The sequence below is a fragment of the Pholcus phalangioides genome, unplaced genomic scaffold, assembly GCF_987345545.1.
Source record: "Pholcus phalangioides strain wild (caught in Gottingen) unplaced genomic scaffold, Ppha-v1.0 ptg000017l_1, whole genome shotgun sequence".
Classification (NCBI taxonomy): Eukaryota; Metazoa; Arthropoda; class Arachnida; order Araneae; family Pholcidae; genus Pholcus; species Pholcus phalangioides.
Window position 1 is genome coordinate 8,403,955 of NW_028301610.1, and position 17,413 is coordinate 8,421,367.

Sequence of the window (17,413 nt, forward strand, 5' to 3'; positions counted from 1 at the left end):
ACTAATCCAGACACTACCGCTGCACACCTAGTGGCCATTTGATGAAGTTAAGGGGGAGGGCTATTATATCTCTACTTCAGTGCCTTACGCCGTAGTGCATAAATGAGGAAAGATTGGTCGCTTCTCCAGTGGTGTATATGGATAACGCACTTGCCCGGTTTGCAAGAAAACTGGATTCGATTCCCGGCGGAGAGAAGTGACTATTCTTTCCGAGTTCACATCGGCAAAATATCCAGGAAAAAATTGTCTTTCTTCATTTACTGGACTGAGAAACATCAAATAATTGGAAGCTGCAAACATAAAATATTTAAACATATCAACTTCCACCTCGTTTTCCATTACTATAACTGCCTTCCCAACTCACACTGTACCAGCTCACAATTGGTGCAAACATTGTCTACATTGACAAAAATTTTAAATGGAAATCACATGTGAAGTAGATTCAGTCAAAACTCCATTTCAGTCTCTACAAATTTTATCACATCAAAAAGAGACAAAGTACACCTTTCTTTCCTACTTTCATTTTACAACTCGTTTTTTCACTCACATTTATTGTATGGCCTCGCTATCTGGGCAGTGATTACATTAGTACGATTCGCAATATTGTGCAAATACAAAAGAAAATAATTAGATCTGTTACTAGCGATTACACCACCCCTATACATGAACTTTTTCATCATTTAAATATACTTCCACTGAGAATATATATTTGTTCTTTTATAAATCTATAATTCTTTTTTTACAAAAAATCAGATTTGCCTACCATTAAATACATCGAGATCATCAGCCAGGTTCAACAATACCCTGCAAATTCCTCTGATACGCAAAACAGTAAAGAAAAACCATTTGACTTATCTCATCCCAACATTTTATAACAATCTCCCAAAAAAATGACGACCTCAGTTCTATATATATATCTCTTCCTCTCAAGAATTACCTATTTACCATAAACAACATCGAAGACCGTTTTGGAAATCTCGGTGTATAGATATGTGTGTGTGTGTGCGCATATATATAGACGTATATACACGCAATTTTCGAGCTATAGATAAAATATAATTACGTTAATCGATACGTTTACATTACTCCGGTCGTTGCCCATAATATAATGTTATTATTGTTATTATTTTATATTGTTTTTCCTTTTTTTATGCTAATCATAATTACACACTAATTTCATTGCATACGCCAGATTCACCAATAAATATCAATATTTGTGCAAATCATGACTTACATATATAACAACTATTAGGGTCTATGTGTATAGATATTACTCTGTTTTCTTCCCCGTCTCCCCCCCCCCTTTTTGTTTTCGCGTTAATAATTATTTTTTTTCACGTTATTTTTTCATTTTAATGGATGTATTATTATACACATAAATTATATACTTGATTCAACTAATGAAAATCACTGTACCCTTATGGAATTGGTGTGTCCACTAGTATGGGTCCTATAGGATCCCTTGATGGATTTTTTTTTGCTTGATTTATATGTTTTGTAACAATAATAATGACAATAAAATTAAATTGAAGTTGAAAATATTTTTTGTCAAATATCTTCGGCTAAGTCCCGAAATCTTCTCTTCCATCAAGTACTTCAAATTTAGTTTATAAATGAAACCTCCTGTAATTTTTTTAGATATATTTCTGACTTTTGATCCTGATGTTTTTGTTTCGGTCAAGATCATATATGACATGATCGTCTTGCGGCTACGAAGTCAATCGCCTTGTATTGTAGCCTGATTTTGACTTAAATGGAGTAAAATACGTGATTTTTACTTTCAGAATTTGAGGCTATATGGTTGCGAAAAATTCTTGGGATTCGATAATGAAGGCGATACTGTGCTTTTCTTTGGGGCGACATTTTATTAAAAAGGTAAAGATATATAACATTAATAACAATATGCAGTATTATTGTACACACAAACGTTTATAAATCTACGCATACAATATTATTGACTACGATTAATGACCAATTTTTTTAGCAAAATATTCAAATTTACAAAATATCCGCAAATCTTCCGCTTAAAGTTTTTGTAGGTACGTAAACTCTTGAAAATATTCCCATTTGCATAATATTAATTCAAATGAACCCATAAAATTATCAGTCAGGTCTAAGTTTTTGTGCAAAAACAATATTATTTCTGCAGATCAATATTTCTTTATCAATTGTTAGATGTAAGAAAACTGAGCAACCATAGTTATCACTAATATTGTTATTTTGGTACAATTGCAGCTTTTAAAATCCAATTTTGTCAAAACTTCAAATTCAAAACAACTGATTATACGGCTCCCAGATCATCAATTCTAACGATAATTACCATATTTTGCCAGTAAAGTTCTAGTGGCAAATAGAACAACATCCTCAACTGCAAAAACAGTTGCTTGCGACATTTTGCAGTAAAAAGCTTCCTGCGTTGAGAATAGCATCATGAACGTATAGAAGGAAAGAAAAATTCGTTATAAACGGCTAAGACAAAAGAGTTTGAGAAGAAAAAAATAAAAAATGGTTAGACTGCGTCGGATGTACACGGGCTTACGGTTTTTCAGAGGTTTTGCTTGAACGTGGTGGACGGTGAAAAAAGTTGGTAAGTACACAATTTACAGCAGTAAAAAACTGCTGAATTACAGTCAAATAATTTTTCATCATTTAAATTAGTGTTCAAATGCAATTCGGAAAGTTATGACGAATTTATAGCGACACGTGATAGATTTGTCTATTCAAGATTATACCGCATACCTTCCCAAACTTTTTGTTCCACATCTCGCCCCTTCTTCAGAAACTTTTTTCTCTCATCACCCCCATCTCAAGAGAACCCATAGGATCCCATGTTATACTTGTAGCTTCCAACACCCCCTGGACCGTTCCATCACCCCCCAGGGGGCGAGGTTGCCCACTTTGGGAAACACTGTTATACAGGGTGATTATTTAATTACCCTTGCCGCATTTTACTGGCGAACCGTTGATCCTAGAGGCATACTCCCAATTATATAGACACCCTGTACTCAGAAACCCAATTAGAATGTTGTTGCCCTGTCTCTCCTCAGGCCAGACAAAGGAAATACTACGTTTCTAAGTGCAATATTCACTGAGATATTTTTGAATTAAAATATCGAAAGAAAGTTGAAAAAAGCTTAAAAAAGGGAAAAAAGCGTTGTCCGTTATTTTTTGTTGTTCTTTCCAATTTCTTTGTTAGCCTCAGCAGAGACAGGGCAACAACTTTCTAAGTGGGTTTTTGAGGATGGGGGGGGGGGGGGAGTCCGTATAAAAAGTTATTTTTTTTTATTTCTGTAGCTATACAGCCCCTTGAAACATGAATGACGTATCTGAGTTTGCACATGATTTGGTTAATTTTTCTAATCGGAAGTATGCCTCTCTAGAATTAACGGTTCGCCAGCAAAATGCGGCAAGGGGAATTAAGTCCAAATCACCCTGTAGGAAACTACTGATAATAGTACATTATCTTTATTTACATCAGTTTGTTACATTGTGTAGTAGTTAAGGCCGGGTACACAATGGACCGATACGATAAGCAATGCAACCGCGACATCGACACGGATTGTATCGTGGCAGTATCGATCCAGTGTGAACCCGGGATAAGAGCATCGATAAGTATTATCTAAGCGATAAGAGAGTATTACTGAATATTGTAGGAAAGACTCGTCGAACAGTATTGGGTGACGCATAATCCACATCAATCGTCGGATGTGCAATATATAGGATCTCAATTTTTCGAACGATTCTCTCGATCATAAATATCCGGGAACAATCGAAAGGTGATCGAGAAAATGACTGTAAATTCTTCTATTTTACATGAAAAACAGAGGAAATACGAGAGATGTAAAAATTGAATACCTTCATTTATTTGACAAGTTTCGCTCTTCGTCACGGTAAAATAGTTAATCTTATATTATAGGAAATTACTGTTGCTACAATAAGAATGATGAAATTACGAGCAAAGCATTTCATTTCTTTCGTAAATATTCTGCCAGCATTACGCGATTCTTCGTTTTGTTGACAACAAACATTTTCCCTTGTTTTTTGTTTTTTTTTCCTAAGTGGGTTATTTTAGGTTTGAAATAGCTTCGTAGGCTTGTGTAGATACAATAATTTAAATTTCTGAAGAGCCAAATTTTCCTTCTGAAGATCCAAATGCTGTCTTTAACGTACATTGTTGTTAACGTCCAAGGCAATTGAAGAAGATAACAAGACGATAATCAGTAAAACCGGCAAATAACGAAACAACTAGATTTTGACCTTGGTCAAATAAAGTCTTTTCCGTTTCGCTGTACTGCATTTCAATTCATTATATCCACCTTAACAATCGATGTTGGCAACGACACCAGTTGAAGTGTTGATGGAAATGTCATTATTGTTACCTTGGGTTATAGAAAGAAGACATCGAATGTAGAAGTGTTCGAAATACTGATTAATCAGACTTTCACTGATCTGGAAAGTAAGCGTTTTTCAAAAATTCTAACTATCGTAAGTACTTAAATCATAATTTTGAACAAAAAGTTTCAATTGAGAACATTGAATGATGTGTAATTTACAGAAAATATAATGTACATGTAAAAAATCACACAATTTTTATATTGAAAACCAATTCGAAAAAAAAAAGTTTTTCTTTTGGACATTAAGAGGGAAGGTCAATATTTATATCGTTATTGCCAATATGACGCAAAATTTAAACGCTAAAAACTCCTAACGAATGCTTCAAAAAAAAACAACTTACTGCTTAATCTATGTGATGGTAAAATGTTTTCTTGCACCCAGTACAATTTACAGTGAAACTTGTGTATAACGATACTGTCTATGATAATAAACCTGCATGCAATGATAATTTTACCTCTTTAGAAAGTTTGTAGGATATTGTATCCCGATTTTTTTATCTTGAAAAACAATGCCCCATGGTCCAGAACGTGAGATAACAAAAGATTGCAGCACGTGAAGTATAACAGGGATAAAAAATGATTATATAGGGGGAGGAGGCTAGAACGGGGCTAGCGATTGGAATGTGCCAAAGTCTCCAAGATACTACTAGGTCTATCCATGAGGCTTTGAATGTGCACTCGGGTGTTTGTTGTCAAGCCGGTTGTAGCAGGGGATTTGAGGGGGCGAGATTGCCTATGTCAACAGCTGGGAACTGTCAAAGAACTGCCCTCCTAGATAGTAGTATCTAGGAGGGCAGTTCTTTGACAGTTCGATAGTAGTATCTAGGAGGACACTGTCAAAAGCAAAATGATTGAAAGGTAGAGCGCTGTCGCTTCTATGGAGGAAACCAAGTCGTAAACTTGCGAGAAAAACTTGTGACCACTACCAAAATGGTCAAAGCTGTAGGGAAGGCATCTTCAACCTGTTGCTCTCTCGAGCCCCATGATACTCTTCAAAGCTTTAAGAGTGTTCGATGCTCGTGTCCGATTTCGTGCAGGTACTTAATCAACGTTACAATTAAACACCTTGTGCAAATTGCATTCAAGGGTTGAAATCATCCTGATTTCATGCATTCACATGTTAAACATGCCATAAGGGTGCTCTTCTTTTCGTGATGGGAACAGGCAGCGCTCGCCACTAGAAAAAGGTTGAAGATCTCTACTGTAGGGGTCAGAATTACAACAATCAATATTATTATTATTATTATTTTTTTTTTTTTTTGTGGCTTCCGCCATTCCTTTTTTACTCTTCTCAGTCACGTGGGTGTTGCTGTTAGTGCTTTTTGTGTCGTCTCATTTCATCTTAAACTTTAGCGGATTCTTAATTAATTTATCAACGTTACGTTATATTTTACGTTATACAATGTTATACATTACATCACATGCACACATTACACTTACATAAACATTCGATGAGCAAATTCTCACTGTCTACAACGGTAACCTTTCTATAACAATATTTTTTCTAGGTCCCTACAGTATCGTTATAGACAGGTTTTACTGCATTTTGTAATTTTGATTTTCTTTTCAGTTTAGATACAAAAACACGAAAATAATGAACAATTTGGAGATTGATGAAGCAAAACTCAAAGCGCTTGAAGAGGTGAGAATTTGATTTCTCTGAGAAGAATCCAGATTTATTTTCAGTATTCATTGCATACAGTATGTAATTGCTGTTTGTTTTTTGTCCAAAAACTATCATTTTGGCGCACATGTGTTCTCAATTAGAGTTTATAGTTTAATAAGATCTTAATAGTGTCAATACCACCGAAAAACTTCACTATCATTTGAGCATCGAAGGAAAATAAACATTTATGTTGAGACTGCAGATACGAAAACAATATCTTTTGACATCAATCATGGGGCATCTAGTTTTTATCACTTCGTCTCGAACATCGAGAATATTGAGCTAGAAATTAGTGATAATATTACGTGCGGAAAGATCCGACTGGCATAGATTCTCAAAAAGAAACTAGTTCATCAGGAAGTTAAAAGGCACGGCTGTTTACTTAAATTTTACAGGAAATTGAAAAGGCTATAAATAATACTAATAAATAAATAACAAATTCATTCATTCAAAAATATTTCGAAGTAATGATGATGGAAAATTTTCAACTAAAAGTATTGTAAGCGAATAAAAATTCATAAATAGCTGGCATTGTTATCTAAGCCTAAATTCTCTCATATTATCTTACTAACTATATAACATACATGAAAAATCTGTGTTTTTCATTTTTTATGAACTTATAATTTGATGTTATTTCCTAAAGTGATTATTTCTTGTGTTAATTAATCCTTATTTTTAGTAACTTGAACGATAAAAACGTCAAAATATGAATAAGATATATGTATTAGGCCGTATTACACTACAAAAGTTTGATAAAATCCCTTTTATAAAACTTAAAAAATCCATCCAATAAAGCTCATAGATGACATTCGAGAAAATACAACCGATAAGCTTATTGGCTGAATTTTTCAAGTTTTATAAGAGGGATTTTATCTAAAATTTTATAGTGTAATCCTGGCCTTACACAGCATAATACAGCAAAAGAACATTTCGTCTTACTGTGTTTTTAATTTATCAAAATTGATTGAATTTTTATCCATGGAGTTTGCCTCCATCATTTGTTTAGTTCATGAAAAATAGTCCTTGAATCAAATTGTGTAATCCTTCAAATTGACAGAAACTGAATATATTGGTAATAGCATCATTTGCTATGTTTTCGTAACTTTAGATAGAACCATTTGTTAGGCCGTGATTACGCTATAAAAGTTTGATAGAAGATCTTTCACAAAACTTGAAAAAATACAACCAATAAGCCCATTGGTTATATCGAATGTAATCAATACGCTTATTGGTTGCATTTTTCAAGTTTTGTAAAAGGACATTTATAAAACTTTTACAGTGTGATGCCAGCCTTAAGCTAGGATTGCACTATAAAAGTTTGATAAAAGACCATTTAAAAACTTGAAAAAAACCCCAATAAGCGTATCGGTTGAGCGAATGTAACCAATAGGCTTATTGGTTGGTTTTTTTTTACCTTTTGTAAAAGATTTTTCATCAAACTTTTATAGTGTAATCCCGGCCTTACTCACACAAGATCAAAAATTTACTAAATTTATGTTTCAGCTTCGATCGAAGCTTTCTGGGTTATTGCAACCCAAGCACGATGAACGATTCTTACTCAGGTGGCTGAAGGGTAAATATTTCTTTAACTATATTTTGTGAGATAAGTTGGTATTTAATTTTCAAAAATTCAAATATTATCAGAACAACATCTGTGGTTAAGAATAAAATACGGTTTTATTCCTATCAGCTAGAGATTACAGCGTGAATGCGGCAGAGAAAATGCTTCGAGAGGTATGTATAAATTATAATATAATGTTAACATGCAGGTGTGAAATTTAAGTAATTCTTATAAAATTCAAATATTTACATAATGTAAATTTTATTCTTCTTGTAGGACTTCAGGATGAGAAGAAAAGTTGGATCTGATACGATATTAGAATCTCTCCCAATGAGTCCGGTAATAACATCGTTTGGACACCAATACCTTTCTTTATAATGTGAAGAAAATTTTTCAAAACGAAAACAAATGACGTAGAAAATTTCAAAACTATTCAAATGAGGTAGAAAATTAATATACAAAACCCTTCTCAAGAAAATTTTATAATTACGTATATTTAAAAATTGGAAAACTTATCGTTTCTGCAGTGTAGCAGGTTTTGATTACAATGTTGACCACGCTCATCAACTTCGAAATTTAAACTTACACGTAGAGAATGACGTTCTCTTCTTTGTAAATGTAAGATATATGGAAAAACTGGCTGTGTAAAGAGATATTGATGCTTTAGGAAAGGAAATTCATCTCTGTCCTCACGGGGACTAGAATCCTGGTTTTTCGTACGCTGGACGAGTGCGCTACCTCTAAGCTATGAAAGCAGATAGAATATTCCCTCCTTGGAGCGTATATATATGCTGCTTGGCTTCGTACGACGGACGGCGGCAACATTCCACTAATAGCTCGCAAACTTCATCAAGGCCACCAGATGGTGACTTATATGTAGAGACTAACGTCTTCTTCTTCATAAATACATGATATACAAGAATACATAAATCAAGATATTGATGTTTCAAGTAAGGGAAAATCCCTCTGCCCTCACAGGGAGAAAGAAGACGGATGAATTCCCTCATTCCAAGGAAGGAATATTCCGTCTGCTTCCGTAGCTTAGAGGTATAGCACTAGTCCGGCGTACGAGGTACCGGAGTTCGTATTCCCGTGAGGGCAGAGATGAATTTTCCTTTTCTGAAAGATAAATACCTCTTTGCACAATCAGTTTTTTCCGTGTATCTTGTTTGAACTTACAATTTGCTTGAGTATGAATATTCCGGTAATAATTTTGAATTAGTAATTTATCCTAGAAATCATATAATAGCCCAAGTAATGGAGTTTGTTCAAAATTCACTAATTATGAAAAAGTTACACTATTTTGATTGGTGTTTATTGCAAATTTGAAAGTATTTTACACTTCCAGAATTTGGAACCATATAACTGTGAAAAAGTTTTAGGATTCGACAATGAAGGCAATGCTGTGCATCTATTTGCTTCGACTTTAGATTTCAAAGGTAATGTCATACTTTCATTCATTATGTCTCTTTCCTGATTAGGATGAGAACTTGTCCAAATCTAATAGGAAAAGTGGATATAGGCTTCTCTTTTTTTTGTGACGGTGGGGGTCGATTAATATGATCAAAATGCAAAATAGTGATGTTATTCAAATTCTGATGTTATTAAAATTCTCCTTCAAATTCTGAAGAAAAACTTTTTTCTCAACCTCATTTATTTCCAGGATTCACACGCGCATTGAGCCTTTCAGATGCCGTCAAATTTGTCGTATATAAATTTGAGGAGGATCTAATGCTGATGGAAGAAAATAACTTAAAGGTATTATTTCATGTCTTCGTTACATTTATAGTGACAGATGACCCATACCTAATATGCCCTGCATTGTGCATTCATATCATGGTATTACTCGAATATCGGAAAAAGATGAATACGTTCATGTCAGGAGACCGAAGAAACGAGTTGAAAAGCAGTATGAATTTTATAAAGTGTTAAAATCTATCTAATGCTGTATTAAGGCCGCATCACACTATAGAAGTTTCATAAATGTATTTTTATAAAACTTAGAAAATGCAACCAATAAGCGTATCGGTTACATTCGAGCAAGTGTAACCAATAAGCTTATTGGTTGTTTTTTTTTTCAAGTTTTGTGAAAGATCTTTTATCAATATTTTATAGTATAATCCTGGCCTAATAAGACGTAACTTGATTAAAAGAGTAACTTTTAAAATACTTTCTATTATATATATTTAATACTTAATAACGATTAATTTAATTTAGTAATGATATTCGTTTTTCAGACTGGGAAAGATGGCTGTAAAGTTGTTCATTTAGTTGATTTGTCCGAATTCAGAGCCATGATGTGGTTTGATAAAAGTGGTAAGGACACCCGATAAGTTGTTAAATTTAGTATTTTTTGAGCCAATATTACTTTATATTTATTTATACTATTAGTTAAATACGTTCAAAAAATATATATGTGTGTACTGTTAAAGCGCACAAGAAATTTAACATGCAAAGGAGTTGGCAAAAATCTTTTAAGAAGTATTTTGATTCTTCTTAGAATCAGTATTAGTTTTCTAATTCAGTAACATTTTTTGTGTAAATAGACTGAATTTGAACCTCTCGAGAAAATTTTTACGACATCTGTAACGAATTTTGACATACACTAAATTTTTCCGGTATTGATAATCGTACGGACGTATCACTAAAAAATAATTTGCGTACCGATTATTGAAACCAACGTTAAAATCATCGGCAAGAAAGGATCATGAATAATCAAAAATAATTATTAAAACTTACCTCAAATTTGTGTGTGGTTAGATGAAATTCCATTACGTGAGTGAAACTTTTAAATATCATCAGTTTAATGAAAAACAAATTCAAGCAATACATGATCAACATGACATGGTTACTGTTTATTCGATTAACTTAAATCACGAGTTATTGTTGGATATATCTTACCGGATTCATCTCTCGATATTCATCCGAATATTCATCGTGACGTACAATGTAAACCAAATGATTCATTGATTTTTCACAAATGTTTTATTTTTCTCAAATGTTTTACAGTCATGCGATATGCATTGTACTTATTGAATTACTACCAATGTCACTACCCTGAAATAATGAAAGTAACATATGTGGTTAATGGTGAGTTCAGACATTTAAAAATCTACACTCTTTTTATAGTTTTAGAGCTTAGATTTTGCTACTTAAATATTAAAATGCTATTTGTATTGTTTTCCTATAGTTACTCCGATGTTCTGGTATTTTTTCAACATTTTTAAACCGTTTTTCAACGATGTTATCCTCAATAAGATCAAAATATTTGAAGTCAGTAAGTTATATGTTTTCATACTCTGGCTGTGACGTCTCTGTTATGCCCGGGGGTTGTTATTTTGGCAACACTGCTTTAGAAATGCCAGGCAATGTTGCATAAACTACAGATCCGCTACATACCTACCCTGACTCAGAGAAAATAGAGACCTTCCCCCTTTCTATTACATTTGCATGCGCAATGACCATAACAGACTATTGTGAGCGAGTCGTCTAACGGTAATGGTCACGGAGTATTTCGAGGCTCAAGAAGTGGACTGCATAATAATTGAATATGCGAGAGGTTGTGCAGCACTATAGAGTCAGTAAGAACTTCAAAAGGCTAATGGGATAGCCTAATCATGGAATTGTGGCAAGATGGGTAAAAGCGTTGAATGAAGGACAACTACTTCCTGAATAATGTCTGCAACTATGCTAAAGGGAATGCCCCGACGCACATTCACATTCACTTGAAACTACCAAAAATACTTCAAAATCAATGGGACTGAAGGAAAAATGAAGCATTTTTTAGTTCCTTACCTTCACACGAATATTTGCCATTAATACGTAGTGAGAAAACAGATGAGACATCCATTAGCTTAAAAAAGACACGAGGAGACATCTTGACATGAGAATAGTGAACACGAGCAATTACATGCAGTAAAGAAGCGTGAGAAGTCGCCAGTCAACCGGTCATGTAAGTATTCCAGTCACTAATACTCTGATATCTTCGTCTTAGTGACATCATAGAAATCCACGTTCTGGGTCGCCTAGATACTGAGTCTTCCGATATACAGTATAAGGCCGGGATTACACTGTAAAAATTTTGTAAAAGTGTTTTTTATAAAACTTGAAAAATACAATCAATAAGCTGATCAATTGCATTCGAGCAAATGCAACCGATCTGTTTATTGGTTGTATTTTTCAGTTTTATAAAAGCACGTTTGCAAAACTTTTAGAGTGTAATCCCGGCCTAAGAAACATTACCTGGGCCAGCTCTCTAATAATAGCCTTTGTTCTGTCATTGCGCGTGTGCATGTAGTAGAAAAAAAATTTACTTTAAGGCAAGGTAGGGTTGTTTTGCATGGCATTTTTACAGCAGTTCCTCCACTATTTAAAAAAAAACATGGTACATGATTTCCAGGAGGAATTCGTCGATTTATGTACCACACTCAATGCATTCGTTCCTTTATTCTGTGTGAACGTGTTTTATAAGTATGTTTGATGTTCGATAAGTCAAATTAATTATTAAACAAATTCATTTATACTTCAAATACGAGTAGACACTTGAAACCAATCTTACATATCATGTATTTGTCATTGTGAGAAAAAGTTTCCAAAAAAAAAACCACGTATTTTCTTTTTGAAGTGTTTTAAGGAAGTCCCGATTTAATCGAGTCTGATTGTTCAAATAATAGCAAATGGTATTAAATGTAAAATCATATTTATATCAGTTTCCTCTTTAATAGATGACGAGAGTTGGAAAGAAGAGCTTCTATCATTTATTCCAAGAGAAATCATACCTGCTTACCTCGGTGGTGAAAGATATGAACCTGACGCCCAATGCAGTGCATTCGTAAGATGAATTGTATTTTAATACACCTTTTATTCAATCGGTAATAAACTTTTGGTATCCAGAACTATAGAATCTAATTGTTGATAATTTTTCAGATTGCTTGGAACAAAAAAATCCCTTCATCGTTGTATTTAAAAGACATGAACACGCTGAAAACTACAGACCCATTTGTGAAGCAGAAAATAATACGAGAAAGATCCGTTTTTGAGATTGAAGAGAATATTCAAAACACAGATACCATCATATGTTGGGAATTTCAAACGAAAGGCCATAATATCAGGTTTGGTTTATACTACAAAGAATCGAACCGACGTGTAAACCATTCGATTGATTCTGGTGTGTGTGAACGTAAACAGTTGATTCCTTTAGAGAGTGTGGATTGCAGTGTTTTGTTAGAGAAAGGTGAATACAGATGCAAAGAACCTGGAACATGTAAGATAATAGGAATGATGAACGTTTGAATAAAAGACACTAAATACGTAGGGGTAATCAAAAAGTAATCGAAATCATTGCTGTTGTAGTACCTGCTTATGCCGCTAGATGCCTCTCGTGGAGAACCTACATGTCTGCCGACCGAAGTATTACGTGAAGTCATGAGCTATCTAGTGAGAGAAACATGTACTACAACCGGGGCGCCGATAAGATACTCGCCTAAAGTACCAAAGGATGTTTAGAGGTGTCGCGAGTTTGATACCCGGTTCGTCCTTGTCAGAAAACGTTCCTGACACAGGGTACAACATAGATGGAGACATGACCACAGAAAAAAATTGCTACCGCAGGCAGTCCCACATCGAGGGGTTAGCGCACCAACCTCTCAGTGAGTATAAAAAAAGGCTTGTGGTCGGAATCGGCAATAAATTCTAGGTCCCGGTCTAATTAGCCCTCGTAGGCAGAAAATGACCGCGATGCGACAGAAATGATCAATAATGTACTACAACCACCCACTAGAGAACCGGTTACTTTTGGATCACCCCTATAGATTATTTAAAAATATTTTTCAAGTTGATTAATATTTTCTTTCAGATTCAGGTTAATTTTTGAAGCGTAATTCTGCATTTTTTTCTTCCAGATATATTGCATTTTGATAACACTTACTCGTGGTTTAGATCGAAACACTTGTTATACAAGATTGAAGTACGCGATGCGTTATCCCTGATATCTATCGATACATGATTTCTTACATCTGTGATGGAGAGAAGAAGCACAAAAAACATAAAAATTGCTTTTTATTTCTGAGAAAACGCCCAACGAAGAACGTCACAATTTATTTCCATTTCATTTTATTTTTCTTCTACAATATCCCATTTTCTTTAATTAACGTATTAATGTTTTTTGATATGTATTACTTATGAAGTACGCAGAATAAAGTCGATTATTTACGAATTTAACAGTGTATTTCATCTCTATTGCAATGTATCTCAATTTGTCTAAGGTATTTTCATGCAAACATTTTACTTCTTTTGTTGTAAATCAATTCCGACGGCTCAGTTAGAATATAGATGATTCCAGAGTGAAATATAACAAAAAATATTATCTAATTATGTTATTGAAGCAAGTTACTCAAAATATTATACAACCTCTGACAACAAAGTTCGGTGAATAGTCCTGTTACATTAACGTAGATGAAATGTTAACGAAAGTTACCTTACTGTCCTTCGAAATAGTCACCTCCCATTACTATGCACCGCTGAGATCTCCTATACATGTCCTGGAAACTTTGCAAGAAGTCTTCTTTTGGGATGGAGTTCAAAAGCCTCGTTACGTTTCGTTGGATGTCAGGAATATCATCAAATCTCTTTCCTTTCAAAGCGAGTTTGAGTCGTGGGAATAGGAAGAAGTCAGGAGGATTGAAATCTGGCGAGTATGGTGGATGTTCAATTTGCACCACCCCCTTTTTTGCCAGGAACTGTTTGACGATATTGGCTGTGTGAGGGCAAGCATTGTCGTGAACAAGAAACCATGAACCTTGTTGTGCGTACTGAGGTCGTACCCTGCGTCGACGTTTCATGAAACGGGTCAAAATTTCAATGTACCTTGCAGCATTCATCGTCGTTCCCACAGGTAGAAATACCTTGTGGATTTTCCTGTTCTCAGTTAAGGACCAACGCACTAAACAAGCTTGTAAAACAAGTCTTTCACGGAACACAAACGACGCTCAACTGAACAACGGTGGCGGAAGATGGTCAACACCTGCCGCTACGCATGTGCAGCGTTTTGCTTCGCCAGTGTTGCCAGATCGGCCGTTCTGACTTCATTCACCGAACTTTATTGTCAGAGGTTGTATATATATATATATATATATATAGTAGCCAACTCAGCACAACTAAATTGATTAATCAAGAAAATTGAAAGTTATGAATTCTAATTTTCACTTCAATATTAAAAAAACTCAATTTGCGCATCATTTTTCGAAAATAAAATAAGAAGGAAAGTCATCTCGACTTTCTAGATAAAGCTTGGAAAATTCCACCTGATCTCATATGTAATTATTTAATCATTTCATGAATGAAAAATATTCTCATAGATATGGATTTGGAAATTATTTTAATCCAAAATAATTTTAATTTCTTCTTAATTTAACTGAATCAGAGAGTGCGAAGATGGGCGCATCACTAGTGCAAGTTACGCTAAGGAGCAATAAGTTGTTGAATCAGTACAGCTAAGGTGATAAGTCACTAAATTAATAAATTTTGTGGCACCTTTAAGGTATAAATAGTTGCCATATTCTCATTTCTAACTGTGGTAACTAGGCTAACCATATTTGTTCGAGAAAAACACGGGAAATTGGAAATACGTGAATTCCGAGACATTTTCTCAGAAGAAGTCGGGAAGTCGGCACAGCCCAGAAACAGGAAAAACCGACGTTAGAAAATTGACTTTGAAATTAGTTTTTTCTTTTGTCGTGGATGCCAGTCAAGACCATATTGTTAGCAATGTTTATTTTGTAACAAAATTGTACAAAATGAACATTATGAAAATTCAATTTTTGTCGAAACTAACCAATACCAGCGCCATAGGCAGCTGTAATATGCAGTAGTGAAAAAACATTGTTAAAATATCAAATTTTTATATGAAACAGAAAACAAATTAATTATTTGAACTGGAAAGCAAAAAATATGAACAATGAAAATTTCAAAAAGAAATCAAAGAATTCAAAAATAAACATTGCTAACAATATGGTCTTAACTTGTATCTACGACAAAAGAAAAGACTTTAATTTCAAAGTCAATTTTCTAACCAATCACAATTCAAATATCAGCAAAAAAAGTTTTCAAAAATATTGTAGTTTCTCAAATTTCTCGCATCAAACATATCTGTAATAATGCCAACGATTTTCAAAACGCATTAAATAATCTCAAAAAAATCTTAATATGCAACAGGTTTCCTTCTTACACCAATAACTTTGATTGTTCACTTTGTGAATTTTACCCCCACAACTAGGACTAGCACATGGTATGTACTTGCACCTTCTGCAGCTATATTTAATATATTTTTAAATTGACTCCAACTTGACAAAAAACATATGTTTGGTTTTTTCTCTGATTTTGAATTCAACGGTACTACAGTAGAGCATTGGGGGATCGGGCATCTATTTAAGCTATGAAGGCCAGATAATACTCTCAGAAAAGTTCTGTGTTAAGCCAATGTCAGGGTGTTGCCCCCTAGACATTGGCTATGACTTTTTTAATTTTTGAATTCTTTTTGAATTTTTCATTTTTGAATTCTTTTTGAATTTTTCATTTTTGAATTCTTTTTGAATTTTTCATTTTTGAATTCTTTTTGAATTTTTCATTTTCGAATTCTTCGATTTCTTTTTATTGGTGGAAGGATGATCAAGATTATGCTGCGCCAAACAATGATCAAGAGGTATCTATCACAATAACTTATGGTAGAATTTACGTTAACCATGTTGCACCATGAGAAGACCTACCACATTACAATACCTGCGCCCTCGAATAGTTGATTGCAGTTATTGCAATTCATCAGTAAAATATGATAATTGATTTTGGTGAAGTGCTAGTGCACACTCTCTAAAAACACCCTACGACCTTTGCTATTGCGGTTCGACCACACATTCTATGACCAAAAATGCTTGTTTAGGAGTCTTCTATCACATCTTAAAGTTTACCCCATAAATTTAGAATCACCCTGTAGATGTCATACTATATAGATATCATAGATGCTCGTACAAAAGATGTCATATGTCTTGGAATTTACAAGGGTTGGGATATTCGATTTTAAACCGCGAAGGAGTTAAAAGTTTGTTCTGATCCCTGGATTCACAATCAATTCATAAAGTTTCGGACTATAACTATATTTCATTCAATCAGTACATCCATTACTTCCAAAATCATACATTTTTACCAAAAATAATAATCTTACTTCACAGATAAAGTTACGGTTTTCGATTTAAGATGAACTAGATCATATAAATTTTTCGATGGTGTATTCAGCTTACAACTTTCTCCAATTTGATATGACCTAAAAAAGAACTCTTAACAATTAATTCAAAAGCAATTATTGATTCACTCAAGGAATCTGTAATAAATCTTACGGCAACACTATCTAAAGCTGTCAATAAGATCTACCACGTTGTGTATCGGTCAAGAAAAAATAGCTAGTAATATCTTAAGATTATTTTCATCTCGTAACAGATCATCCATTCTGTCCGAACAACAAATAGCCTAAAAAACAATTCACAAACTTCCATAGGTCAACAATCGACGGCGTTGTTTATGAAAGATAACGATGTCCAGTAGAGAAAGGAATACTTATAAGGGACTCTCTCTGGAATGAAAGGAAAACTTCCACAAAATAAAAAGCTGATACATAATGTATCAATATTACGTTACGAAATTTTTTTGTTTATTCATTCGGGCTGTGACCTATGTAGTTTTAAATAAAAAAAATAAACCAGAAGCTTTATCGCTTTCGACGTCATATATTGATATGAATATACT

General features: G+C 34.0%; 1 protein-coding gene across 5 annotated transcripts; it reads left to right on the plus strand.

Moving 5' to 3' along the window:
* Positions 1-3,630: 3,630 nt before the first annotated feature.
* Positions 3,631-13,833, plus strand: LOC149072202 (retinal-binding protein-like). 5 transcript variants are annotated; one of them, XM_089246509.1, is made up of 13 exons: positions 3,631-4,456; positions 5,965-6,036; positions 7,564-7,633; positions 7,751-7,794; positions 7,898-7,960; positions 8,970-9,060; positions 9,285-9,379; positions 9,859-9,937; positions 10,631-10,711; positions 10,812-10,898; positions 12,346-12,452; positions 12,548-12,884; positions 13,522-13,833. In XM_089246509.1, exons 2-13 carry the CDS (start codon positions 5,989-5,991, stop codon positions 13,623-13,625), a joined length of 1,206 nt encoding a protein of 401 aa, XP_089102635.1. In that variant the 5' UTR covers positions 3,631-4,456; positions 5,965-5,988; the 3' UTR covers positions 13,626-13,833. The 5 variants fall into 5 exon arrangements, with proteins under 5 accessions (XP_089102635.1, XP_089102637.1, XP_089102636.1 ...); XM_089246511.1 differs by having other exon boundaries at positions 3,631-3,890; XM_089246510.1 differs by having other exon boundaries at positions 3,899-4,485.
* The last annotated feature ends 3,580 nt before the right edge of the window (positions 13,834-17,413 follow it).

Excerpts from the sequence above, each read along its gene's own strand:
- LOC149072202 (XM_089246508.1), top strand. The coding sequence starts at position 5,408 with ATGCTCGTGTCCGATTTCGTGCAG. Across the intron at positions 10,712-10,811 it reads AGTAACATATGTGGTTAATG|TTACTCCGATGTTCTGGTAT; the intron begins GTGAGTTCAGAC and ends GTTTTCCTATAG. Across the intron at positions 10,899-12,345 it reads GATCAAAATATTTGAAGTCA|ATGACGAGAGTTGGAAAGAA; the intron begins GTAAGTTATATG and ends CCTCTTTAATAG.